The sequence below is a fragment of the Chaetodon trifascialis genome, chromosome 15 (assembly GCF_039877785.1).
Source record: "Chaetodon trifascialis isolate fChaTrf1 chromosome 15, fChaTrf1.hap1, whole genome shotgun sequence".
NCBI lineage: Eukaryota > Metazoa > Chordata > Actinopteri > Chaetodontiformes > Chaetodontidae > Chaetodon > Chaetodon trifascialis.
This window is the reverse complement of record NC_092070.1, coordinates 15,324,013-15,350,041: the sequence shown is the minus strand read 5'-3', so window position 1 is coordinate 15,350,041 and position 26,029 is coordinate 15,324,013. Positions and strand designations below refer to the sequence as shown.

The 26,029-nt window shown below is 45.9% G+C and overlaps 4 protein-coding genes across 9 annotated transcripts in view; 2 read left to right on the top strand and 2 right to left on the bottom strand.

Annotated features, from left to right (window-relative positions):
* Positions 1-5,444, top strand: part of crebbpb (CREB binding protein b) — a 32,270-nt gene extending 26,826 nt beyond the window's left edge. For all 6 annotated transcript variants that reach the window (XM_070981720.1, XM_070981719.1, XM_070981716.1 and 3 more), the window contains exons 25-31: positions 139-285; positions 371-484; positions 587-752; positions 1,041-1,208; positions 1,465-1,626; positions 1,745-2,026; positions 2,134-5,444. In XM_070981720.1, the coding sequence (XP_070837821.1) occupies positions 139-285; positions 371-484; positions 587-752; positions 1,041-1,208; positions 1,465-1,626; positions 1,745-2,026; positions 2,134-4,428 (3,334 nt within the window). In that variant the 3' untranslated portion in view covers positions 4,429-5,444. The remainder of the gene's footprint in view (positions 1-138; positions 286-370; positions 485-586; positions 753-1,040; positions 1,209-1,464; positions 1,627-1,744; positions 2,027-2,133) is intronic.
* Positions 5,445-6,016: 572 nt separating this feature from the next.
* On the top strand, positions 6,017-12,813 carry trap1 (TNF receptor-associated protein 1). The gene is made up of 18 exons (XM_070981410.1): positions 6,017-6,205; positions 6,836-7,006; positions 7,115-7,197; positions 7,360-7,500; positions 7,771-7,842; positions 7,943-8,103; positions 8,235-8,344; positions 8,428-8,501; positions 8,631-8,786; positions 8,980-9,100; positions 9,217-9,286; positions 9,409-9,556; positions 9,649-9,834; positions 10,240-10,378; positions 10,470-10,555; positions 10,740-10,885; positions 10,988-11,060; positions 11,812-12,813. Exons 1-18 carry the CDS (start codon positions 6,085-6,087, stop codon positions 11,911-11,913), a joined length of 2,160 nt encoding a protein of 719 aa, XP_070837511.1. The 5' UTR covers positions 6,017-6,084; the 3' UTR covers positions 11,914-12,813.
* LOC139343658 (MAPK regulated corepressor interacting protein 2-like) lies at positions 12,813-17,527 on the bottom strand. The gene is made up of 5 exons (XM_070981411.1): positions 16,981-17,527; positions 16,814-16,883; positions 16,042-16,181; positions 14,511-14,603; positions 12,813-13,196 (listed from the first exon to the last, which is right to left on the bottom strand). Exons 1-5 carry the CDS (start codon positions 17,033-17,035, stop codon positions 13,126-13,128), a joined length of 429 nt encoding a protein of 142 aa, XP_070837512.1. The 5' UTR covers positions 17,036-17,527; the 3' UTR covers positions 12,813-13,125.
* Positions 17,528-19,763: 2,236 nt separating this feature from the next.
* Positions 19,764-25,893, bottom strand: LOC139344046 (glycerophosphodiester phosphodiesterase 1-like). Its single transcript, XM_070981961.1, has 6 exons — positions 25,489-25,893; positions 23,257-23,432; positions 22,198-22,303; positions 21,875-21,967; positions 21,588-21,799; positions 19,764-21,260 (listed from the first exon to the last, which is right to left on the bottom strand). Exons 1-6 carry the CDS (start codon positions 25,747-25,749, stop codon positions 21,113-21,115), a joined length of 996 nt encoding a protein of 331 aa, XP_070838062.1. The 5' UTR covers positions 25,750-25,893; the 3' UTR covers positions 19,764-21,112.
* Between the last annotated feature and the right edge of the window lie 136 nt (positions 25,894-26,029).

The following is a 26,029-nucleotide window of genomic DNA, read 5'->3' as shown; positions in this document are numbered from 1 at the left end:
GCACACTTGTGTATGACAACATGTATGAAAGACCTACCTGACCATGGAAATTATCCAGGAGCACACTTGACTCTGGGGCCTAAAATATTTCCTTCTCTCCTCCTCTTCAATAAATAATATGCTTCTGTGTTTCCACAGGTTTGTGGACTCAGGCGAGATGGTGGAGAGCTTCCCTTACAGAACCAAAGCACTTTTTGCATTTGAGGAAATAGACGGAGTGGACGTTTGTTTCTTCGGCATGCACGTCCAGGAGTACGGCTCAGATTGCCCCTTTCCAAATACCAGGTAAAACTACTTTTATTTATTTTGGTGTTTCGTGTTGCTTTATTTGTATTGCTCTTTGATTAAATTCTCTGTCTTTGCTTTGCAGACGGGTTTACATATCATACCTCGACAGTATTCACTTCTTCAAACCACGTTTGCTAAGGACTGCAGTGTACCATGAGATCTTAATAGGCTACCTGGAGTATGTGAAGAAACTGGGGTGAGTACTTTTACACAGTATGGTGTTTTACACCCTTCCAGCTCATACTGTAGATATCATTCCTACAAGTGCTGAGTGGCTGATGAGTCTTGTTGGTGTCAGGTATGTGACAGGTCACATCTGGGCCTGCCCACCCAGTGAAGGAGATGACTACATTTTCCACTGCCACCCTCCTGACCAGAAGATCCCCAAGCCCAAGAGGCTTCAAGAGTGGTACAGAAAGATGCTGGACAAGGCTTTCGCTGAGAGGATCTTACACGATTACAAGGTCAGAAAAGGATCACGGCTCTCAAGATTTTCCCAGTTATATTTAACAATTTTGCCACCAGTTATAACTGTACAGTGAGTAAGTCAGAGTTTCTGCTGTGATGGGGAGGGGGGGCTCCCCCTTGTGTTTGATATAGATTATTGTGAAAATGATGGTAACAAGACTGCCATTTTTAATATTAATTTTAGTGGCCACATTTAATTTTGTCAATAAAAAGCTGTTAGGAGTTTGACCTCATGAGCTTTGTTACTGTCTTGTCTGATGGAAGTCTACTGTGTCTGTGTTCAGGACATTTTCAAGCAGGCGACAGAAGACAGGCTGACCAGTGCCTATGAGCTGCCGTACTTTGAGGGTGACTTTTGGCCTAATGTGCTGGAGGAGAGCATCAAGGAGCTGGAGCAGGAGGAGGAGGAGAGGAAGAAAGAAGAGAACACGGCCTCGTCTGAGACAACAGAGGTGAGTTAGATGGATAGGTGGCTCGAGCATTTTGAAATGGGTTTTGTAAGAGGAATGCTCCTGTTATGCCAAAATCAACAGCTTCGTGCTCAGGCCTCTGTTTCACCCCAGATTTTATCATCCTCAAGTCCTCATTATATAAAAGCTTTCAGTTGTCGCTCAGGCATTGTTTAACCACTCAGCTTAATTGCATAACCTCATCTTGCCTGTTGTGCAATCTCTGCCTCTCTGAATGTTCATGTCCATCTATTTCAAGGGAGCCCACGCTGACAGCAAGAATGCCAAAAAGAAGAATAACAAGAAAACCAACAAAAACAAGAGCAGCGTCAGTCGAGCCAATAAGAAAAAGCCTGGGATGCCGAATGTAGCCAATGATTTGTCCCAGAAGCTGTACGCCACGATGGAGAAGCATAAGGAGGTGGGAAACCGTACCAAGTGTAACAGATTTTTTTCAGTCCATTCCTCATAATTAAAATGCCATCCCGTACAAGATTGCAGCAACTAATTTTTTTGTTTCCCCTCCTTTCTACCACCAGGTATTTTTTGTTATCCACCTCCATGCCGGGCCAGTCATTAACACCCTGCCACCCATCATTGACCCAGACCCTTTGTTGACCTGTGACCTGATGGATGGCCGTGATGCTTTCCTGACTTTGGCCAGGGACAAGCACTGGGAGTTCAGCTCACTGAGAAGATGCAAATGGAGCACAATGTGTATGTTGGTAGAGCTGCACAACCAGGGACAAGACCGCTTTGTGTACACTTGCAACGAGTGCAAGCACCATGTAGAGACGCGCTGGCACTGCACCGTATGCGAGGTAGGGAGAAGTGGCACTTTACAGATGTATTTTGAGATCTGTACCAGTTTTGAATTAAATTTAAACCTTGACTTAACCATAATGTGATCTTTCTTACCTGTCATCAGGACTACGACCTATGCATTAACTGCTACAACACTAAGGGCCACGAGCACCAGATGGTGAAGTGGGGCCTGGGTATAGACGACGACAGCAACGGTCAGGGTGGAGAGGCCTCTAAGAGCCCTCAGGAGAGCCGACGTCTCAGCATCCAGCGCTGCATCCAGTCCCTGGTCCACGCCTGCCAGTGCCGCAATGCCAACTGCTCTTTGCCTTCATGCCAGAAGATGAAGAGGGTGGTTCAACACACCAAGGGCTGCAAGCGCAAGACCAACGGTGGCTGCCCTGTGTGCAAGCAGCTCATTGCTTTATGTTGTTATCATGCCAAGCACTGTCAGGAGAACAAGTGTCCCGTTCCCTTCTGTCTCAACATCAAGCACAAACTCCGTCAGCAGCAGCTGCAGCACAGGCTCCAGCAGGCTCAGATGATGCGCCGCAGAATGGCCACCATGGCTGGAAGGGGTATGCCCATGCCATCTCCACCTACCTCAGCTGCCCCCGACACGCCCAACTCTGTGCAGCAGCCTAGTACACCCCAGACCCCCCAGCCTATGCCCAACCAACCCCAACAACAGCAGCCACCAAACCCTGCCAATATTGCCCAAGGCTTCCCGAACAATGGCCGCAGCAGCCAGCCCCCAACACCAGTCCCGCAGGGCAAACCAGGGCCTCAGTCATCCCCTCTCCATCAGCAGCAGTCACCTTTGCCTAACATGCCGCACCAACAGCAGCCTCAGCCTCAGCCGCCGCAGCAGCCACAGCAACAGCAGCCACTGCTGGCCGCCCTGAAGGTGGCCAGACAGATCGAGATGGTAGCCAAGGCGAAGCAACAACAGAATTATGCTATGAATGGGATGCCCATGAACCACCCACGAATGATGGGGCCAATGCAGGGCCAGATGCAGATGATGCAGGGGCCACGGGGTCCCCAGGTGATGCAGGCTATGCAGCAGGGTCAGTGGGGTCCAGGGATGCAGAATCCCATGCAAAATCCCCAGGGTCATCAGCCCCAGGTCCCTCCTCAACAAGGCCCTATGGCCCCTCAGCAGGCTCAGGGAACACCCATGCCCCAGCAGGGCCAGCTCATGCAGAGGCCCATGATGCCCCAGCAGCAGGGTCTCCAAATGCCTGGGGTCATGCCTCCCCAGGGGACCTCTCAGCAGGGCATGACACCACAGCAGCATAACATGCCACGGAGTGTACCTGGTAACATCGCTCCAAGTGCCCTGCAGGAATTACTGCGCACCCTCAAATCTCCCAGCTCCCCACAGCAGCAGCAGCAGGTCCTAAACATCCTCAAGTCGAACCCCCACCTCATGGCCGCCTTCATTAAACAGAGGACAGCCAAGTACCAGGCAAACCAACCGCAGCAACAGCAGACGCAGCAGCAAAACCCTCAGGCCATGCTGGGGTCCCAGGCAGGAATGCAGGCCATTGCAGCCATGGCAAACCAGGTGCAGAGGCCAGGGATGGCACCTCAGCAGCAGCCTCCTCCACAAGCAGCGTCCCAGGGCATGGCAACAATGGGTCCCCAAGGCCAGATGATGAATGCTGCTCAAAACGGCAATCCCCAACTGTACCGCAGACAGCAGCTGCTCAGGATGCAGCAGATGCAGCAGCAGCAGCAGCAGGCACAGCAGCAGCAGGGGGGCATGCCTCAGGGCCATGGTCAGTTCCCCCAGCAGCAGCCAGGGCCAGCAAGCTACTCCCAGCTCCGTATGCAGCAGCATATGGCTATGCAAGGAGGTGGGGGGCCCATGGGACAGCTCCCTCCCACGTCCCAAATGGGCCAACCTGGCATGGGCATGGATGGGCCCCAGAACCTCCTCCAGCAGCGCATGCTTCAGCAGCAACAGCAGCAGCAGATGTTAAAGCAACAGATGGGCTCTCCAGCGCAGGCTAACTCAATGAGTCCACAACCCCACATGCTCCAAGGTCAAGCCCAGGGAGGAGCTCACTTACCTGGCCAGACAATGGCAAACGCCCTGGGAAACCAAGTACGCTCCCCAGCTCCAGTGCAATCACCCCGTCCACCTTCGCAGCAGCCCCCGCATTCCAGTCCCTCCCCACGGATACAGCCTCAGCCCTCACCTCAGCACGGCGCCCTCCACTCCAGCTCTCCCCACCCCAGTCTTGGAGGCCCCATGTCAGGATCTATGGAGCAGGGACACATGGGAACACCGGAGCAGAGTGCCATGCTCCCGCAACTTAACACACCAAACAGAGGGGGGTTGAGTAATGACATGGGTATGGTGGGTGACACAACGGGAGACACGCTGGAGAAATTTGTTGAAGGATTGTAGCATTTTGTGACAGAAGAAAGGCCTTGTTCTGTTTTCAGCTGAGAAATTTTTGTACTTGCTGATGTAAAAAGCTAAAGTAAATACAAACAAATGAGTCATATGAGGCCTACAGACTGTGAACTTTCCTTAAACCAAGGGACTGCTTTTTTCTTCCAACACAGAGTGATTTAATAATTGCTGTTTAAAAGAAGACAACAAAGACACAAAGAATATATTTTTGTTTCAGACCAGTCTTGCAAGACTTTGCCCTGGTCTTTGTGTTGTTTTAATTTGTTTTTCATTTGTTATGCTCTGGTATTGACGTTTTTTAACAAAACTTCTCAAAACAAAAATATTTCATTTTATTATTCAATTTTTTTTTTTTATTTTGTACCTTTGCAAATTGATATCGTATTTGTGTTGAGAAGACTGTACAATTATTTGTCTGGGAATTTTTTGCCAGGTTTTCACCTCTTGCTCTGTTTCTCTGTTCCTGGCTAATTTATTCTAATATGCCATTTTTCAAAAGGACTGCCTTTGGGAAAGCCTTAATTTCTTTCCTGTTTGCAGAGTCTATGGGAGATTAACATATTTGTATAGATCTAGGAACTATTGCACACACCCAAACACAACAGGCAGGTCTAAGAGAAACCTGCATTGAAGCTTGTTAATGTTCACAGGTGCCGGAATGTTCTCTTTACTGGCTTGGGCCCAGAAATGGTCTTGCAAATGTTTAAAAAATTGCTTTGTCTCTCCCTCAGTCTGAAGAAATTCTCATAAAATCCTGAACCTCTTTTGCCTGTGGTGGGAATTTAACTTGTTTGACTGCTGATTTGTGTTCAGAGAGAGTTTTGTGCATCATTTTCTCTCTTGCATTAAACTTGAATTGATTATAAACTGTTCTCTAATGTAAATCATGCAGCTAGACAGTACTGTAAATATGCAGAAAATAAGAATGAAATCACTGTACAAACTGGTTCAAATGGCTCATTTCGTACTTATATACCATATTGTTAAATAAACCTGTGTGCCACAGACTCTGCCTCTATTTTTTTCTGTTGTGGTCAGCATTAGGTTTGAAACTAATGAGCATTTTCATCATTAATCTACAGATTATTTTCTCGATTATTTGAGTTTGAGTCATTTTGTGTGTTATGATGCAAAGCAAGAAAAGGCTCAAACTTTTTGCTTGAAAATGACTCCCAACCATTGAATACCACAATAGGATAAATCGATATAAAGTGGTCACCTGATCAAATACTCATTTTAGCTCTAGACAGCAGCAAGATGACAAGATGACAGGTGACAAACTTATTGACATCGATTTAAATATTCTTGATTGATTATATTTCATTGTACGAAATTACCGTTTGACCCTGAAGGGCAGAGAACTGAAATTAATATCAAATAATAAAAAACAGTTTAACTATAACTTGGCACAGATACGACTAACCGTTTTTAAAATACGTGTTAACGAAATGAACCCGTGCACTTTAATACTGTTTACCTGAGATTATTGACAGTCAGTTGAATTATTTCCCTTTTTCGTCAGGCAGTGTGATGGACTCCCTGGTGACGCCATCATCAGGCGCCGTCGCAGGTCCTGACTGTGCCACCGTTGCTTAACGTGTGTCCCTCGGTCAGACGACTCGTCCTCGTCTCCCCTTGCCTGAGATCATGTCCCGCTGCCTCGCGCTGGCCCGGTTCGCTCTCGGTTCCTCTCAGAGGGCCAACTCACGGTTAATGTCATGTGCACGCGGGCTGAGCACCCGAACTGTTTCACGCTCCGTCACAGGAGGTAAGCTGTGTTTGTTAGCCTGCCGAGTTAGCCTGTGCTGCTGTTTAACAGCCACAAGATCACAGTCGTATAAACTCTGCTGCGGCTGAACTCTTCATTTACCAGCTTGAAGTTTAACAGCACGAACTGCTGTGTTAGTTACTCAGAAAGTACAAAACAGTTACAGATTAATGTAAATCGATAAGCTTCCTGCTAGACTCAAGTATTAAACCATTACATCAGACTGAATCATAGACTATGGACTGAACTGATTATCAGTGTCAAGTGATTTTGTGTTTCATTTTGTACAATATATATATATATTTCAAGTCATAAACAAAGGCCCATACAAGATTGTTAACTCCACTCATGACCATATGTTTGTAGAAAGACTGACTGGTTGCTGTAATAACTTTTATTTCCTTACTGGCCGTGAAGAGACTCCGATGTCATGCTCTGTGCAAAAATGGATTCATGAGATTTTGTGCAAAAATATCCAGATTATGTTTTTTTAAGGATGTTTTACTGTCTGTCTAAAACACTCTTACAATATTTGCCGTCTCTTTCCACACAGCGTTTTTGTCTGCACCTGTCCGTGTGGTTCTGAACTTGCGGTACGTGTGATTTACCGTGTTATCCTCCTGTCGTCAGACTTGCAGGCTGGACAGCTGCAGAGGTGGAGCAGTCGGCCCAGAGTGTGGAGCTCGCAGCGGTCTTGCCTCGGCTTCAGCCAGCAGTCTTACTACAGCACGCAGGAGGCCGAGAAAGAGCCTGAAGAGGAGCCTCTGCACACCATCATCAGCGATACGGAGTCTGTGCAAGGTGCTGTGACAGCAGCGGACACGATTCTCTTTGAATGTTACGGCACAAAGCACCTCAATTGGTAGATTTAAGATAATCTGAATGTTATTCCAACCCTGTTCCACGCAGGAAGCTCCTCCAAACATGAATTTCAGGCAGAGACAAAAAAACTGCTGGACATTGTTGCCCGGTCCTTGTACTCAGAGAAAGAGGTAAGAGTGTGTGTGTGTGTGTGTGTGTGTGTGTGTGAGAGAGAGAGAGAGAGAGAGAGAGAGAGAGAGAGGCTATAACTTAGCTAAACCTCTGAAATGTCAGCTTATTACCTCTAATTCTTCCTCTGCGGCTGATTCGCGGGCTCTCCCACATCCCACCAGGTGTTCATCAGGGAGCTGATCTCCAACGGCAGTGATGCTCTGGAAAAACTGCGCCACAAACTGACCACAGCAGGTGGAGAAACAGCTCAGATGGAGATCCACCTGCAGACCGATGGCGCAAAGGGCACCTTCACCATTCAGGTACACCAATGAGCGACAATGTGCACCACGTATGCTTGGTTGGTATTATTGGTTTTGATAGTTTTGCAGGTTTTTTGTGCCCTGTGTTGATTTATAGCCATTTCCCACTGATTCTGGAGTTAAAGTTATAAGAAAAGATGCAGGTTACTGCAGTGACAGAGGGCTGGTGGACTCTGGTCTTTTTTGAGATAAATTGCCACCTGCTGGATGAAAATGATACAACAAGCTATGTCCACTTTTGACTGACTGGGATTGTTTGTACTCCCACAGGACACGGGAATGGGGATGACCCAAGAGGAGCTGGTGGCCAACCTAGGGACGATCGCCCGCTCTGGTTCAAAGGTGACTGCTGTGCATTTTCCAGTGTCTATATCTTATACACCAGTTCATATCTACCAATGCCAGATGTGTTTATAGTGTTGGTCACTTCCCCACATTGCAGGCATTTTTGGACGCCCTAAACAACCAAGCAGATGCCAGCAGCACCATCATTGGTCAGTTCGGGGTGGGATTCTACTCTGCCTTCATGGTGGCCGACAGTGTTGATGTCTACTCCCAGTCCGCAGAGCCCGGCGCACCCGGATACAAGTGGTCCTCAGACGGGTGAGAGGCAGGGATGGGAATGAGAGCAAGGACAGAATGGGAAACTAGAAGTCCTCATTGTGAATCTGCTCTACAGCTGAGCAAAGAGTGAAATGACTGTAAACAAATGTCTCTGTCGTTGTCCTCCTCAGCTCTGGAGTGTTTGAGATCGCTGAAGCCAGCGGCGTTCAACGGGGGACGAAGATCGTGCTGCACCTCAAGGACGACTGCAAGGAGTTTTCCACTGAGGACAGAGTTAAAGGTACAACAGCTGGAGCCGCTGCAGCCATCAACCACTTGAGTGCATCATCGCATGTGATTTACAAGCTGCTGTATCCCTTTCAGAGGTTGTGACAAAGTACAGCAACTTTGTCAGCTTCCCCATCTTCCTGAACGGACGGAGGCTCAACACTCTGCAGGTGAGCCTCACTGAGTCTGTCGGTCTTAATCCAAAGAGTCCCAGTGAATGTCTTCAGTATAATGTGAAACAAATTCATGACATTGCTGCTGTCTGTATTGTTTGCTGTTCGACCTCTGTCTCCCACCAGGCCTTGTGGATGATGGAGCCGAAGGAGATCAGCGAGTGGCAGCATGAGGAGTTCTACCGTTACGTTGCGCAGACCTACGACAAGCCGCGCTACACGCTGCACTACCGCGCCGACGCCCCGCTCAACATCCGCAGCATCTTTTACATCCCGGAATCGGTGAGGAGCTCGGGGCTGGGTGCTTTTGGTTTGGGTGTTTTCATATGCACACACCCCAGCATCGAGTTTCACTGTGTGGCTGAGAGACTATTTCGCCATGTTTCTCTCTTACATTTCCACTGAAGTTTTTTTTCCAGTGGTGATGAGTCAAAGTGAAGCTGTGTCTTATTAAGGGGACTTTATTTGCCAACAGAAGCCGAGCATGTTCGACGTGAGCAGGGAGATGAGCTCCAGTGTGGCTCTGTACAGCAGGAAGGTCCTGATCCAGACCAAAGCCACCGACATTCTGCCCAAGTGGCTGCGCTTCCTCCGAGGTCTGAGCCTCCACCTGCTGCCTGTTTTTACATTTTTATCAAAAAAAAAGGGAAAAACATGGTTGATTCTTCAGTGGTGTTGAGCTGAATCTGTGTGTGTGCGTATGTGTGTGCAGGTGTGGTAGACAGCGAGGACATCCCGCTGAATCTGAGCAGAGAGCTGCTGCAGGAGAGCGCCCTCATCAGGTATCAAAATCTACATCTTTGGGAACATTTACAGTCTGTTCACTTATAATTTCGCAACACATTTCTTAAGTCTCTGCTTGTGCTTCAATAACGATCCACCGCACCTTCACCTCTGGCTTCAGGAAGCTTCGTGACGTTTTGCAGCAGAGGGTGATCCGCTTCTTGCTGGACCAGAGCAAGAAGGAGCCGGAGAAGTACAACAAGTTCTTTGAGGATTACGGCCTCTTCATGAGGGAGGGCATCGTCACCACCCAAGAGCAAGATGTCAAGGTGACTGTGGATGCAAGATGCAACCAGTTTCATGAGAATGTTCGAGAACGTTTGAGAAATATGATGTGACCCTCCGTGCTGTCTCTTCACAGGAGGATATTGCAAAGCTGCTGAGGTTTGAGTCTTCTGCTCTGCCGGTGGGACAGCAGACCAACCTGATGGAGTACGCCTCCCGCATGAAGGCCGGCACACGCAACATCTACTACCTGTGCGCCCCCAACCGCCACCTTGCGGAGCACTCCCCCTACTATGAGGCCATGAAACAGAAAGACATGGAGGTGAGAGGGTGGCGGGGAGCAAAGCTAATGTGAACCCAGCATGTCGTGGTAGCACCTGGATGCCACTTATTATTTTGCAAAGTGGATGAAAAGATGAAATTAATTTAATGAGGAAGAGTGTGTGTGTGTGTGTGTGTGTGTGTGTGTGTGTGTGTGTGTGTGTGTGTGTGTGTGTGGAGCAGCACAGACAATACACACACACACACATACAGCAGGGTAAATGTATGTAGCAGTGTGTATGTTTACGCCGGACAAGCGCAAGCAGGCGGAGCGTGAGTCAGTCGTGCTTGTCAGACGAGAATTAAAGCAGCGGATAAAATGCCACCGAGAAGCTGTTTAAAACTCGGGTCACTCTGGATGAAAGCCGCAGTGGAAGCTTCACGTTCGTCTCTCCTCTCCGTGCAGGTGCTGTTCTGCTACGAGCAGTTCGATGAGCTGACCCTCCTCCACCTCCGGGAGTTTGACAAGAAGAAGATGATCTCCGTCGAGACCGACATCGTGGTCGATCACTACAAGGAGGAGAAGTTTGAGGACAGCAAGCCGGGTCTGCTCCTCTCTCATATCTCCAGTTAAAGGACAGCTTTCACCGTCATGCATGTAGTCCTGACTGTCCTCTTTTATGTCCTCCTCTGCAGCCTCTGAGCGTCTGTCGCAGGAGCAGGCCGACGACCTTATATCCTGGATGAAGAATGCTTTGGGCCCCCGAGTCGCCAACATAAAGGTAAAGATGAGACTGTCAAGGATTCTGAATTTCATAGGATGGTTTCTAATTCTACCCCAGGCCTCAATCGGCAAGTTCTCTCATTCTGTTTTATTTGTGTTACGGAGCATTTTTGGAATTGGGGATGTAACTGGCCTGAAAATGTCTTCAGTGTTACTTAAATTTTTTCCCACGTGGCCCTCAGCTGACTCCTCGACTGGACACCCACCCAGCTATGATCACAGTGCTGGAGATGGGTGCTGCTCGCCACTTCCTCCGCACCCAGCAGCTGGCCCGCACCCCTGAGGAGAGGGCTCAGATCCTGCAGCCCACACTGGAGATCAATGCAGGGTAAGAGAGAGAGGTGTGTGTGTGTGCGTGATGGATTTTACTAGATGGAATTCTTACTTAAAATCGCATGTGTTTTTTTTTTTTTTTTTTACAATCTGATAGACATGAGCTGATCAAGAAGCTGCACTCACTGAAGGACACAGACTCTGAACTGGCTGGTCTGCTTCTGGAACAGGTACTGTGGCTCAGATCTGGATCTAGAAAAGACATTTTATGAAGAAGGCCTCATTGTTTCTGACCTGCTCCGGCTCTAGTTTGCAAGCTGAGAACTTCCTCAGTGCGTTCCTGTTGTCTTGTCAAATTCAGGATCATGTTCCAACAACGTCATGTCCTGAAGTTTGTCCTGTCTGACAGAAATACAGTCTTCGTTCACGTACTTCACACTTCATGCACGGTGTTTCAAATTAAAAGTATTTCAGCAGTTCAGATGCTCCTGATGATTTCAAACTTCTGCAGGAAGTCTTAATGTTATTGACAGTATCTTAAGAGGAATGAAAACAATATTTCAGGTAAAGAGTTTGACATGACAGTGTTGGACTGATGGAACCAATGATTGTGGAAATGCACATTGTGCTACCCCTCAATGTTTATTCATTTATTCATTAATTTAAACTTGGCCTTTATCAACAATAACCTTTATGTGTGCTGTCTATTATTTGAGACTCGGCCATTATTTGATTGCCAGCATATTTCTGGTAATGCTCCCGGAAGAAGGAACTGTTCTGGGAAATCAATACAACTATTATTGTGAAAAATGTTTCACAAGTTATGACAATATATCAGTGATTCCTGTGATAAATGATGAATATTCTGTTCTGGCAGCATCTAATCAGCTTTTTGTGGGATATTTCTGTGTTTTAATTTGCTCCTTGACTTCTTAAGTCTGCAGGTTTGTACACTGAATTCTCTTTATCCATATTTTGCAGATCTACGACAACGCCATGATCGCAGCAGGTCTGAACGATGACCCCCGGCCGATGATTTCCCGCCTGAACGATCTGTTGGCAAAAGCTCTGGAGAAGCACTGAGAGCTCCTCGCAGACATGAACGACAGACTGATTTGGTTTTGATCACAGTGGCCTGTAGACTGAAGCTGGAGGGCCTACAAAGGTGGAGATCTGCAGTTTCTGAAGAGCACGACAGGCCATTGTTCATCTGAAGCCATAAAATCACCTCTTTCCCCTCTGGAGTACTTCATTCCCTCGTTTGGAGAGCACAGAAAGGCTTAAAAAGCTCAGATGATGCTTCCCTGAAAACACTGCTATGTCTTTATGCTCTGCGTTCAGCTGTGTTTCACATGGTATTTAGAGGACGTGCCATAAACAGGTGAAGGTTGACTTTCACATTTTGCCGTTTAAAAATAGCGTTTTTCTGAAATTGCCATCTTGTTTTAAAGACCAGGTGCTGCAAAAACAAACCGCCAGGCTCAACGTCGTCCACATCCTGAGTCATCAGGTTGCAAACCAGTCACAAACAATGGAGATATGAGGAGGAAAAGCAGTAAAAATTTTGGCACATTTCAAAAAGCCTCTTGAAATACCATGTGAAACAACAGCTTAAGATACATTAAGTTTTGTTCTGGGGTGTGTTTTAGAGCTGTGACATGGTCCCGCTGGACTGAAAGACGTCCTCGCTGCTGTTAACGTTTTCTGTTCGCTTTTGAATGAGCCCTCCAAAGTGTCATTTTTCTACATTATTTAGTTATTGTTGTGGTTTGTAAGAAATCGAATATCTGCAATCTGGGTCAAATGAATGAACATTTTCACGTTGTGTGTATTGTAGATGCTGCATCAACTGACAGGTTTCATTGGTATTAAATTAGCAGTGAGCCTAAGATCTATGTTTTGGTGTCCTGTGTGCATAACCAACGAGGTGAGTAAACAACCATTCTTGTGACAATTAAAAAGATGCAAATACAGAGCTTCTTGAAAATACAACTTTACTGCATTTCAAAGTAACCTGACACCTCTCTCGTGAGGACTAGTAAGATAAGGGAACCTCAGCTTCAAGGAGTCGTCTTCCGGTGTCCAGCCTGTCGCAGACTGAGCATTGAGAGATGGATGGATTGTGTTTAAGTGACGTGATTCTCTGGTTTCTATGTTAGCGTCCCAGCGCCGTCCGTCCATTTGAATCACATTTTGACCCATCGCACCTCCTGCTGGGCTTCCTCTCTGTGATCCATCCTGCTTCAGGTCTCACCTCCTGACCGTCCATCAAGATTCAGAAATCCCAGAGGAGCATCAGGACAGTTTGTCTATATTGGCAAGGAAACGCTGAGCCCACCATTCATCCAGATCTATGGGCACAAAGTCTAAAAACAAAGGAAGAGAGGAATTAAAAAAAACATTGAAAGTCTGTAGCTGAGCTGTTGTGTGAGGCTGTAAAGGTTAAATATGCAGAGAATACGAATTATAACAGGAAGGGGTGCTATAGCTCAGTACATTACGTTACATTAGCTCGATCAGGATCCCTTCTCTCTTGGAACCTTATGTATAATTATCGTCTTTTAGTCTCTTTTAATTGTTTTTTGAATTGTTATCCATCTTTACTCTGGAGCTGACCAGAGTATATTGAGTAATTAGTGTTCACTGCCCTCCACTGGCCAAAGTGAGGAAGTGCAATACTACATTATATTTGTGGCTAACAAATTTAAGAATATCTTGTTTAAATCTGAATTAATATCAAAATGTAAAGCTGATCAATACAGTAAGTACAAATAACAACAGTAATAGTTAAGTAACTAACTGGCACACGTTAGCATGCAAGCATCGTCCATAGTTTCCTAAAATAACTAAACTCAATCTATCGGACGCAAACTAATAGAAATGATCATTAACAGTGTTACGGACTAAACCCCCCAAAACAAAGATATTCACACCGACTGTGATTAAAACTTTTGTGGGGAATCAGGGACTTGTGAGTGCATACAGCCCTCCAGTGGTCACAATGAGGAACTGCAACACTATTGTCACACAGTCACGATAGCATGCTACCACTTCCGGTACATACTCTCAATAAATTGAACAAACTGAATCACAAAACAAATTATAAAACAAACATGTTACGTAGAAATCACAATTGTAGGCTACAAATCCACATTATTATTATTATTATTATTAACAATATTGGTAGTAGTATGTTTTTAATGTCTGGTGATAAATACCTATCAGCTTAGTTGACGTGGCAACAAAATATAAAACCTAAATTCGTATTTCTAAGTGTGTCACCGGAGTTGGTGCATCTTATTGGACTATGAGGAAAGACTGGCCTGTGACCTCTGTGAGCTTCCTTCCAGCTGGAAGGATCAGAAGCAGGTCTACTAATCCTTGGTTGGCTGGCTGTCATAAACCAATACAACCTATTATCCAGGTTACAGTAGCTGCAGGTCTGTGGGCTGTAATCATGAAAGACGAAGCAACTGAAATGTTAAGAAGTCACTGCTTCAAACTCAGGAAGACCTTTGCCGAATCACATCCCTTAATTTTGATACTTAGACTTAAGAACAGACATTTTAACATGACAAACTTACTTAGTTCAGCCTTAAAATGTAATATGCAGATGAATGCACCAACGACGGGCTTGGGGAGGATGGAGCAATGTGAGAAGGAGGAGAAGTAGTACTCACTGTCCATGTGTGGACTGGGGGTGGTTTCTTCATAGCGGACTGCTCTCCGGGCTTGCTCTGGCTCTTGCTCCTGCTGCAGCACCTCCTGCCAGGCTGAAAGCACAATGACTCATCAGCACATCTACTTCTAACACATAGGCTTCTGTGTGTAGAGCTAAAATGATTGTTGATTGACAGAAGATTAACCAGCAAGTACAGTATTTTGATCATTGATTAATAAAGTCGTTTTGGTTGGTTCAAGCTTCTGACATGAGAACATTTTCAGATTTTCCTTGACATCACAGTAAATTTAATACCTTTGGGATTTAAAGTACTGGTTGGACATTAGAAAGCATCTGAAGACATCACACTGGGGTCTTGGAAATAGTGAAAGCCATTAATCAGTTCATCTATTAATCATAAATAATCTGAAGAGGTTTATGCATTATGATTATTACAGCTAAAGCAAGCAGCTGCAGCCTTAACGGCATGTCATAATTTGTCATGCACATAAATCAGGATTTAAGCGTTGTATTTGCAGAGATGCAGGCTCCCAGTACTAAATTAAAAATGAAAATAATGATACTCTGAACCAAAGGATATGATATCAAGTATGCAATCAATCTCTAATAGCAAATGCCCTTATCTGTCCAAGTTTAAAAAAAAGTCCTGCACCCCAGTGTCACACCCACAGTGTCACACCAGTAAAGTCCACAAGGGCAACTGCTTCAAAGGCCACTCCTCCTAAACGTGTGTACTTCAAATAATGCAGCATGTGGACTGCTCACATGAAGTGCGTGATTGATTTTAGCCCTGGTAGCTGCCTTCAGGTCATGACTTCCAGAAAACTCTAATGGATAAGTTTGTTTACATCGCGTGTTGAAGTATTTCAGAGAGTCAATGAGAATGAATCAACCCTGAACTGCAGTCTCCCTCAGCAGGGGAGGGGGTGAGGGGCATTGTCTTTGTGTCCTTATCCACTCAACGACAAGGTCACTGGAGTTGTTTATGAGCTTCTGTGGCTGAGCTTCAACGGCAGTGACTAACAAGACGCGGAAAGTGAGAACAGCCGAGCCAGACGAAGGCCGAGCGAGCCAACGTGTAAAAAGAAACTTCAAAACTGGGTCACCGTGAAAGAGTTTCACCTGGTCCCAACAAAACCCTTCATCCTGTCAGCAGCTCTCTGTTGCCTTATCCTCAAAGCTCAGAAAACAAGGGTCTTCCTCCAGCTGAGTGGCTGGTGGGTGCTACTCAAAGCCCAAAAAATGCTGTTTCCTCCAGCATGGCTCATGAGGAGCATGTTCTGTGGGTGTGAAAGCATTTCTCCGCCAGGTGCCTATCATGGCTATCAGTGTCTGAGCAGCTGTGTGGGTGAGGCCTGGGAGGAGCGGGGGAGGAGGAGGAGGCTGGTTTGTAGTTTTTAAATACACTCTCAAACAATGTCATTCACAAAACAGCTGGCGGGGGATGGCTGTCTGGATACAGTGAGACAATGAAAACCGTTGTCTCATCGTATCATATTTCTGGGCAGATCATCCATTCGTTTCCTTACCCTCGTGGACAAATTTGACGTTTTCCTCGTGCGTGGCGCTGTAGCTCTCTTCCTGCTGGTTGCCTGACGGGACCGGCGGAGCGGGATGATGGTACCTCTTGCCATTGAGACGGTTGAAAACTATCTTGGGTGCCGGGAGGCTGACGGGTAGAAGGGAAACAGCATGTCACAAGCAGCAGGGAGTGTCAGCATTTGAGGCCTAAACTCAAGTGAGGTTGGCTGTGTAGGAGTCAAGAGAGAGCAACAGCTGAATGAAGGACCATGTGCCACCTCGCCTTCCACCAAGGTCACGGCTGCTGCAAAGGCATGAAAGCAGCCCTGACTTGGTGGGAAGCCACAGTGTGAAGGCGTGTTGTAAATCAGGCCTGCACTGATGGACAAACGCCGGCCGTCTCAGGCTGATGACGTCCTCTGCTGCCATTCACTTACACACACTTTAACCAACACTATTCATCGGGCAAGCGAGCGATCTCTGCAAAAATTAGCTACAAGTTTTAGATTTTTTTAAAACAGCTATGTTTCCATCACTTTCAGGGACATTACATTGACTTACATTCGTTTTCTGCCTCACCCTGACCTTAACAAGTCTTCACCCTAAAACTGAATGATTTTACGTTGTGGGGATCTGTGTGTCCTCATAAGGTTGGTGAGTCCCCCATAATGTGACTTCATAAACAGATTTATGTCCCCACAATGTTGGTAATACAAAGACAGACACACACAACCGATAGCGTTTGGAGAGGAGGCGTCTCTCCAAAAGTTGCACACTTACTCAGGCATGTTCCAGGACGTTTGCTTGTGCTTGAAGTCGTTTATTTTGTTGTCAAGCTGCTGAGTGGGTCCTAGAAATGAGAGTAAAGTTTCACATTTAATTTGGATAAAAACACTTGAAAACCAGATGAATGTGTGCTGGATCTGTGGGAGAGTGATTGATCTCACCTGTGCGCCGCTGTGTCACCAGTTTGCTGGGACCTCGTGTAATTGTGTACATCATGCGCAGGAAAAAAAAATCACCTGAAAAGTTTGGAGTTTGGCACGTTGAGTAAGTCCAGGCGGAGCAGATACAGGTGGAGCAGGCCTACTTGAAAAGGCACTCTTCAAAATCTGTCCACGTGCATTAAAAAACGATGTGATGTGAAACGTGTCAGTCCTCTCCTCATGTGACCGGGCTGGATTTCACTCACACGGTGCCAGTTTGGAGCCAGCGCGGATTCACAGAGCTGACATGAGCTCCAGGCAGCCTGTTGGGTAACCTCTCAGAGAGCCGATCCGTGCGCCGCGCTCCTCTCCGCGTAAGACCAGCAGTCGAGGCGCATCTCACCCGGCGATCCCTCCAACCTCTTTCACCTGCCCTCTCCGCGCCCGAGTCTAGACACTTACCGTAAGTCACTTTGCCGCTGGGGTGTCCTGCACCTCCACAATGTCACATAACCTGTAGGAGCTGCTGTCATTCATGCACGCACACCGTCAGGGCGCAGCACTCCTCGACGTCGCTACACGCCTCCCCCGGCGCTTTAAAGAGACAGCGTCCCGGGACTGAAACAGCTCTGCAACACCGCGGGATTTTAGAGGGCCACAGAGAAGCCCAGAGTGTGAAAGAACTACCTGTTTACACAATTTTTATTCCCTAATAAAATCAGAATTAAGGCAAGTTATCCGGGAAATGTGAACTTATGACCCGTTTGACTTCCCTCTCTACATTATTGTTTGGCGTGTTATACATACTATTAAACAAATAAACTTCTCTCAGATGAGTTAAACTTCTGTTGTATGACAATTTATTCAATGGGGGTCTTTTATCTGCTCCTCCATGAGGCCCCTATGTGCCCAACGTCTCTATGTTTACAGCACACACACGTGAGGTCAGGCGCACAATGCAATCACACACACACACACACACACACACACACACACACACACACACACACACACACACACACACACACACACACACACACACACACACACACACACACACACACAAGCATGTTTAGTACCCAACTCAAGCTTTACTATACACTAACTGAGAGCGTGGTTACATTAAAAGAGCCGGCTGGCCTTAAACAGAGATGAAGTCAAAGAAATTACTCATCTACTTATACTTTTTAAAGATTTATTAACTTATGATATTCAGTTAAAAGGCATCATTGACTTACATCAGTTCTGCAAACTGAATTTACAGACTTGATGATTTAAATGAAATTAAGGGAATCAATATTTTTCCCTGCAGGCGATTTTCCTAGCGGTGTCGAAAATTATTTAAAGCAGCATTGGATCATTATGTTTTACTTAACTGTACCACTCAAAAGTTAAGCGAATAAATGTCATGTGAAGAAATGAAAAATTACACCTTCTATGCTATTTGGACTCAAGACGCCAGTATCTCTTATAAATCTGGCCACAGCCACGAGCACAAGCAAGACTCATCCCTCTAATAAAGATTCATCATGAGGGTGTTACAGAAGTTTCCGTGGACTCATCTTGGCCTTGAACTACACACAGAGAACACCTGCACTCAGGTTCAACGGTGCATTTGCTTTCCCTCAAGGATGAAATCCTCTGGAGGCTGCAGTCTGATATTATCATCATACAGTTGAATCTTTCAGGGCTTTAATGCGCATTTGTGCAACTTAATGAAAGAAGATGAGTCTCTCGACAGTTAAGTATCGTTGTGTCAAGTTTCAGAGTGCTAACAAGAGACCCTCTAAAGCAGCGTTCCCCAAACTTTTTTGCGCCACGGACCGGTTTCACGTAAAACAATAACTTGCCAGACCGGCATAGGGACGAATTTGTATAGTGGGAGCCCTGCGCTTGTTTCTCGTCCACGAGAAGGCTTCATTGCCTCATTTACGAGCCTGTCGCCACGTATTACGCAGAGAGGGCTTGGTGCGTGAGAATCACCTGAAGCGATAAACTCATATTTTACTGCTGATATTGTCTCTTATCGGTCGGATCGCGGGTCGGATGCTGAAAAATTTATTGATGCCTTTAATTCAAGCGGACTCGACCCAGCTGTTATTATCATTATTATTATCAATAGTGTGTGTGTGTGTCCCGGGTCGGATCGGGTTGTTGATATTAGTATCATTATTATTAGTGTGTGTGTCCCGGGTCAGATCCCGGCTCGGGTTATTATTATTATTATTATTATTATTATTATTATTATTATTATTATTATTATTATTATTATTTGCTCAGTGGCTCTGCGCGGCCCCGTACCAAATGACCCACGGACCGGTGGTTGTTGACCACTACTCTAACGCACTATTTACTGCACTGACTTCCTGTAACTGTTATCATTATCAGTATGTTTGTGTCCTGGGTCAGATCCCCGAACTGATCCCGGCCCGAGTGGCTATCGTCATTATTATTGTTGTTGTTGTTATCATTATTAGTGTGTGTGTGTCCCGGGTCGGATCCCGGGTACTGATCAGGCCCGGGTTGTTGTTGTTATTATTATTATTAATAATATTATTAGTGTGTGTGTGTGTGTGTGTGTGTGTGTGTGTGTGTGTGTGTGTGTGTGTGTGTGTGTGGCTTCTGATCTCAGCCCGGGTTGTCATGATTATTATTAATATTAGTGTGTGCATGTCCCGGGTCGGATCCAAGGTCGGATCCCGGGTAAGTTCCGGGTCGGTCCCGGCAAAGTCCCGGGAAAGTTCCGGATCGGTCCCGAGTAAATTCCGGGAAGCGGGACACACACACACACACACACACACACACACACACACACACACACACACACACACACACACACACACACACACACACACTAATAATAATAATAATAATAATAATAATAATATTAATAATAATAACAACCCGGGCCTGATCAGTACCCGGGTCCGACCCTGGATCCGACCCGGGACATGCACACACTAATATTAATAATAATCATAACAACCCGGGCTGAGATCCGACCCGACACACACACACACACACACACACACACACACACACACACACACACACACACACACACACACACACACACACACAATGATGATAGCCACTCGGGCCGGGATCAGTTCGGGGATCTGACCCAGGACACAAACATACTGATAATGATAATAGTTACAGGAAGTCAGTGCAGTAAATAGTGCGTTAGAGTAGCGGTCAACAACCACCGGTCCGTGGGTCATTTGGTACGGGGCCGCGCAGAGCCACTGAGCGGGCTTGGTGCGTGAGAATCACCTGAAGCGATAAAACCGTATTTTAAGTAGGGCTTCTGATATTGTCAATGCAGCTTTCTTCTTCTGTCTCATAATTTGGCGTTTTCCCCTTTCCAAAAAAGCTCTCTAAAGACGTTTGTTTTTTAGTCATTTTTGCCAGCTTCTGGGCTTACTTTTTTTTTTTTACTACCATATCAAGTGACCAAGACGAGCGGTTTGACGTGTTCAGAGGCACAGGCGGATGCACCAGATTTTCAAAATAAAACTTCTTTCAGACTGATGATCAATAAAATATTTTTGTTCAGTCTCTCTGTGCGGCCTGGTACCAAAATGCCCGGTGGTTGGGGACCGCTGTTCTAGAGTCCACAATTAAGGAACTATGAATGATAGCAGGCGTTGATATGATGTCAGGATGTCTAATGTTACTGATGTCTCTTTAAAGGTGCATCACAGCCTCTGAAAGATCAGCACAGAAGGTAGAAAAGATCCTTAAAGTAGTGTAATCCTAATCCCTGGTCCAGGAGAGCTGGAGGTATTGCTGCTGGTAGTAGGATAAGGATAAGGAAGTATACAGTTGATTGTTCATGGTTCAGTGTGTCTGTAGATTTAAAGGGAAATCACCTGTATGCCAGCTACAGGTAACTGTGTGTTTTTACCTCTACAGAAAATCATATATGCATTTCTATATAAGCTTGGGTTATTCGATTGCCACTGCAGAGCTGGTTAGCACCAAATTTCTAGCTTCCTTATACCTTTTAATTTAACTTCACCTAAATATTTCAGTATTTTATGTTCCTTAAGAGGACAAGAAATGTAATATAATATGTAACAATATGAGTTTCCAGCTTCAAATTTGTTCACTTAGAAGCTGTAAAATGTTATCTTTTGTGTGTGTGTGATCATTCAGCAGAGTCACAGTCTTCCAGCAGACTGTCGGTGATGTAGCCAATCTTTAGCAGGTTTTGGTAGTACTCTTTCTCCACAGCAGTGTTCACAGTCCAGCCCACCACCTCCACCCCTCGCTCCGCCCAGTACTGAACGTAGTCCCTGAGTGGAAGGAGGAAGGAAAGATAATATAGCTGAGTCAGTGAGGAAGAAGACCCACAGCCAAACAATGCAAGATTAGAGCAGTGAACCCATCAAATGAAGCAGAGTCTATTTATGACTAAGGAAGGGGTTCAATAAAATTTGATCAAATCCAGTTTTCACAATGTTGGTATTGTTTTACACTGAAGGAGTCTTGCTTCATGGGACTTTAAATGAGGGCAGAAGGTACAAGTTAACAGGTGAACCTAACATCTCTTAAGCCCTGTGAGTTAGACACAGCTTTGTGGCGGTGCATCGTAACGATAAAACAGATTGAGCTTCACCTACAGTGAGATGAAGTCTTTCTGCACGAGGATGGCAGACACTCCGCAGAGTTTCCACAGTATGTGGTGGTGGGCCCAGTCCAACAAGACGTCCAGAGCCACCATCCACATCTGACCCCACATTGACAGGGTCCGAGGAGTGCCGTCCCTAAAGCGGCTCAGTCTCCAGGGCCGGTGTGTGAGACCCGTGACCACGTTGGGGTCAGTCTGACGCATCTGCAGACCGGAAGAGGTCAGAGGTCAACAGAGTACGGTCAGAGTTCAGTCATACTCAGTCATATGTTTTGTTACCTTGTAGATGACTTCGGGTTCAAAGGAGGAAACAATGCTGGAGTTGTAAAGGGCGGGAAACTTCCTGTACATCTCATGAAGCGCTGATGCAGCCTGGAAAAGAGGAAAACTCTTTAATATTCCTTAAAAACACATGAAATGACCAACAGAACATTATTTAACTATCTGATTATAAACTGGCTTACTTATTTAAAGAGATTACTGATATGAGAGCCTCCTAGAAGTGAACTACAGCTGATTAACATCATTGTTCCAAATATGCACATATCAGTATATTAATAACAAGTCTTTTTGGCTTCAGCTTAGGTCAGTACATTCAGTACCTTATCAGGTTCACCTCTGACATCAAAGAAGATGGTCAGCTGGTGTCTGATGCATTCCTCCACCGCCTCCCGCAGAGTCGGGACCTTCTCTCCGCTGAACTTGTCCCTGCAGACGAAAGGAAACTACAGCTGGTTTTTACTGAGGTGACGTTCCTACTGTGCCACACGTTCACACTCCAAGTCTGTTTTTCTTGCGCCCTTATTTTAAGTCTTTAAAATCTGAGATGAAAGCAAGCGAGAGGGGAGATAGAAGTTCCACCAAAATAATGGATAAGCAAATCTGGCAGTGGCTGAAGAAGTATTTAGAGCTTTTACTTAAAAAGTAGTAAGACCACAGTGTAAAAATAATGGGTTACAAGTAGAAGTTTTACTTGAGTTAAGGTACATAAGAATTAGCGTCAAAATATACTCCACGTGCCACAGGTAAAAATACTCTGCAGCAGGTGGGGCCCATTTTAATTATTTTATATTGATCTACTGCTGGGTAGCTTGTAACCTTCTCTCCAGGGATCAATAAAGTCATCCATCCATCCATTATCTATACCGCCTATCCCTTTCGGGGTTGCGGGGGGCTGGAGCCTATCCCAGCTACAATGGGCGGGAGGCGGGGTACACCCTGAGCCGGTCGCCAGCCGATTGCAGGGCCACATGCAAGGACAAACAACCATTCACACTCACACTCACACCTATGGACAATTTAGAGTCATCAATTAACCTAATGAGCATGTTTTTGGTCTGTGGGAGGAAGCCGGAGTACCCGGAGAGAACCCACGCATGCACGGGAAGAACATGCAAACTTCACACAGAAAGGCCCTGCCTGACCCGGGGATCGAACCGGCAACCTTCGTGCTGTGAGGCACGCGCGCTACCTGCTGTGCCACCGTGCAGCCCCTCAATAAAGTCATCATCATTTATAAAGTTATCAAACAGAAAAGTGCAACATTTGCCTCTGAATTATAGTGCAGTATTTAAGCATTTTCTATTAGTACGTTGTTTAAATATTTCATGGACACACTGTCTTTAGTTTGTTATTCAGTGCATGAATTCACAACTCCATACTTCAGCCTGTGATGGACAGCAGCATCCAGTCTCCTGAGCTGGACAAGCTGCAGTTTGCTAACTGGTCCAGAGCCATTGGTGGTGCGGTCCAAAGTCTCATCATGCATCAGTACGGGCACTCCATCGGCTGTGAAACTCAGGTCCAGCTCCACTCCAGTGGCCCCGTTCCTGCTGGCCTAAAGCATGAGATCACAGATGAGAAGAAGACAAGAAGACAGCTGTCTCTGCACATTTACTGACAGGCAGAAAATTGCGTTTGTGTTGGGAGTTTTCGAACAAATGTTGATTCTAAGTTGTCTCTAGGACACAGAAGAGTTAACTGGTTTAACATTTAGAGGTTAGCGGCTCCAGTTTGAAGCAAAAACAATTGTTGACTCATGAGGACATTGAGTAATACCTCAATAACGTCTGAGCCTCGCTCTTTCAAGCCTCTGCCTTTCACAATAAATGAGCCAAAGCATTTTTCACTCATTTCCATGTCTGACTCAGTCAGCAGTAGAAGACCAGTGTTAGCATATCAAGAAAACACTGAATCAAAACACTTTAGAAATGACAGTCTGAATAAATATCCAGAAACAATAAAAATGAAAAATGCATTGGCTGAGGCAGGGCTTCGAGTGGAGGAATGTAACTAAGTACAGTACTACACTACTCCTAATATAACTAGTACTTAATACGTATCTAGAATTGATGAACCCTTCTGCATAAAGAGTACGTTTTAAGCTTTAATTTCATCCATCCATCCATTTTTTATGCCGCTTATCCCTTTCGGGGTCGCGGGGGGGCCGGAGCCTATCTCGGCTGTCAACGGACGATCGCCAGCCGATTGCAGGGCACATACACACACCATTCACACTCACACTCACACCTAGGGGCAATTTTACAGTCACCAATCAACCTAAAGAGCATGTTTGTGGTCTGTGGGAGGAAGCCGGAGTACCCGGAGAGAACCCACACATGCACGGGAAGAACATGCAAACTTCACACAGAAAGGCCCGACCCGGGAATTGAACCTGCAACCTTCTTGCTGTGAGGCACGCGCACTACCTGCTGCGCCACCGTGCAGCCCGCTTTAATTTCATATTGCTGATAATACTTCTGCACTTTTACTTGAGTAATATTCTGAATTCAGGACTTTAACTTGCAATGGAGTATTTTGAGACTGTGGTATTTCTACTGTTACTGAAGGATGTGAGTACTTCTTCCACCTCTGAGGCCTTCTTAGCTGAAAAAAAAAAAGAGTGAGTGACCACATTGCTCAAATTATAATCATTTATTAAAAGAGGAGGACTCTTTATCTGAAAAAATCGGGGCAAAAAATCTGCCACGTTTTGCTCAGTTTCAAGTCACTTACAGTGAAAATGGATTAAAGAACAGACCTCCTGGTTACTCAGCATGTCAGAGGGATGAACTACAGCATTAAAATGTTCATTTAGACACCTCTGATGCCAACAGATGGAGGTGCAACCCAGAAATTGTCCACAGTTGATAACATCAAAGACAAGGTCAAGCAGCAGCAACCAAAGGTCTCCTCAGCATCAGCATGATCAGGATGTCATTACAGCTGTTCCAGGACAGTTTCCAAAAGTCAGAGCAGAATTTATTTTGTTATCTTCTGCACCATATTTCCACAGCTGCCTACAAGGAAACGTTAATCAAAAACGTGTTTGTAAGAAGAGGCTGAACGGTAGCTTGTTAGTGCATGGGATGATCACTGCAGGAGGGACGGTTATGAGACAGCAGAAGCACAGCTGACTCAACACCTTCAGGATGCAACAGAGACAATGAAGAGCGAATAACGGATTCACAAGTCTGTGAGTGATTGAAGGCACCATCACGAAGACGGCATCGATTTAAGAATAATTCATTTTCAAGGCCCAGGAGCATAATGAGCTGCTGATGTGATAGAAATCTAACCAGCTGGCTTCTCTGACCATTCACAGTAGTAAATGTGATGCTCTGCTTACTCTGCAAAATCACTGAGAAGTCACGACATACAAAGCTTAAGCATCTGGACTAACCTATCAATATAATTATCACATAAAATCCCTCATGAAGTTGCCCTAATGTTCTTTATAGGGCTCATTTGCACTGCATTGCTCTGGATTCCTAGAATTAATCATTTATCTGGGTGTTAAATATCTGAAGAATACATTTCTGAGTGTGGTGCTTTAGCTCCACAGTACAGCTAAATATGTTCGGACAAACACATCCCTGATGCCTGCATGTCACCTCTCTGATCGCAGCCAAGGTGTTCTCCGGAGCGTCGTGGCTCCCTCCGCGGTGCGCCACCACCGGGACGCCGCCTGATGGAGCCCTTGGGCGGAGGACGCGGCCGGCCTGCTCCGTTGGCACCGGAGGAAACCGGAACATCACCATGAAGACGTAGAGGAATGCGGTGAGGAGGGAGGCCCCCGTGGCGCTCCTCGTCCCCAAAAGGACGAGCAGAAACACCGCCGAGAAATACACCACCTCGTCGCCGATCTGCAGCATGGTGAGCGGAGGATATTTTATGGCACGATGGAGGGACGGCTGTTTAGAGAGATGCCATGGATGGAGCGCTGCCAAGTGACTACATGATGGAGGGTCAGACACGGAAAATGACCGAGCATCAGCTGTGCGGAGGATGGATTGGAGGAAGGAGGAGACGAGAGAGCTGCTACCGCCAAGGCAAGGTTGAAAAAAAAAGTTCAAATATTTAGAAACATCCGGTCAGAACATTTAAAATAAAATGATGATTATTACTGTTACACACAGGCTTAAACGCAGGTTT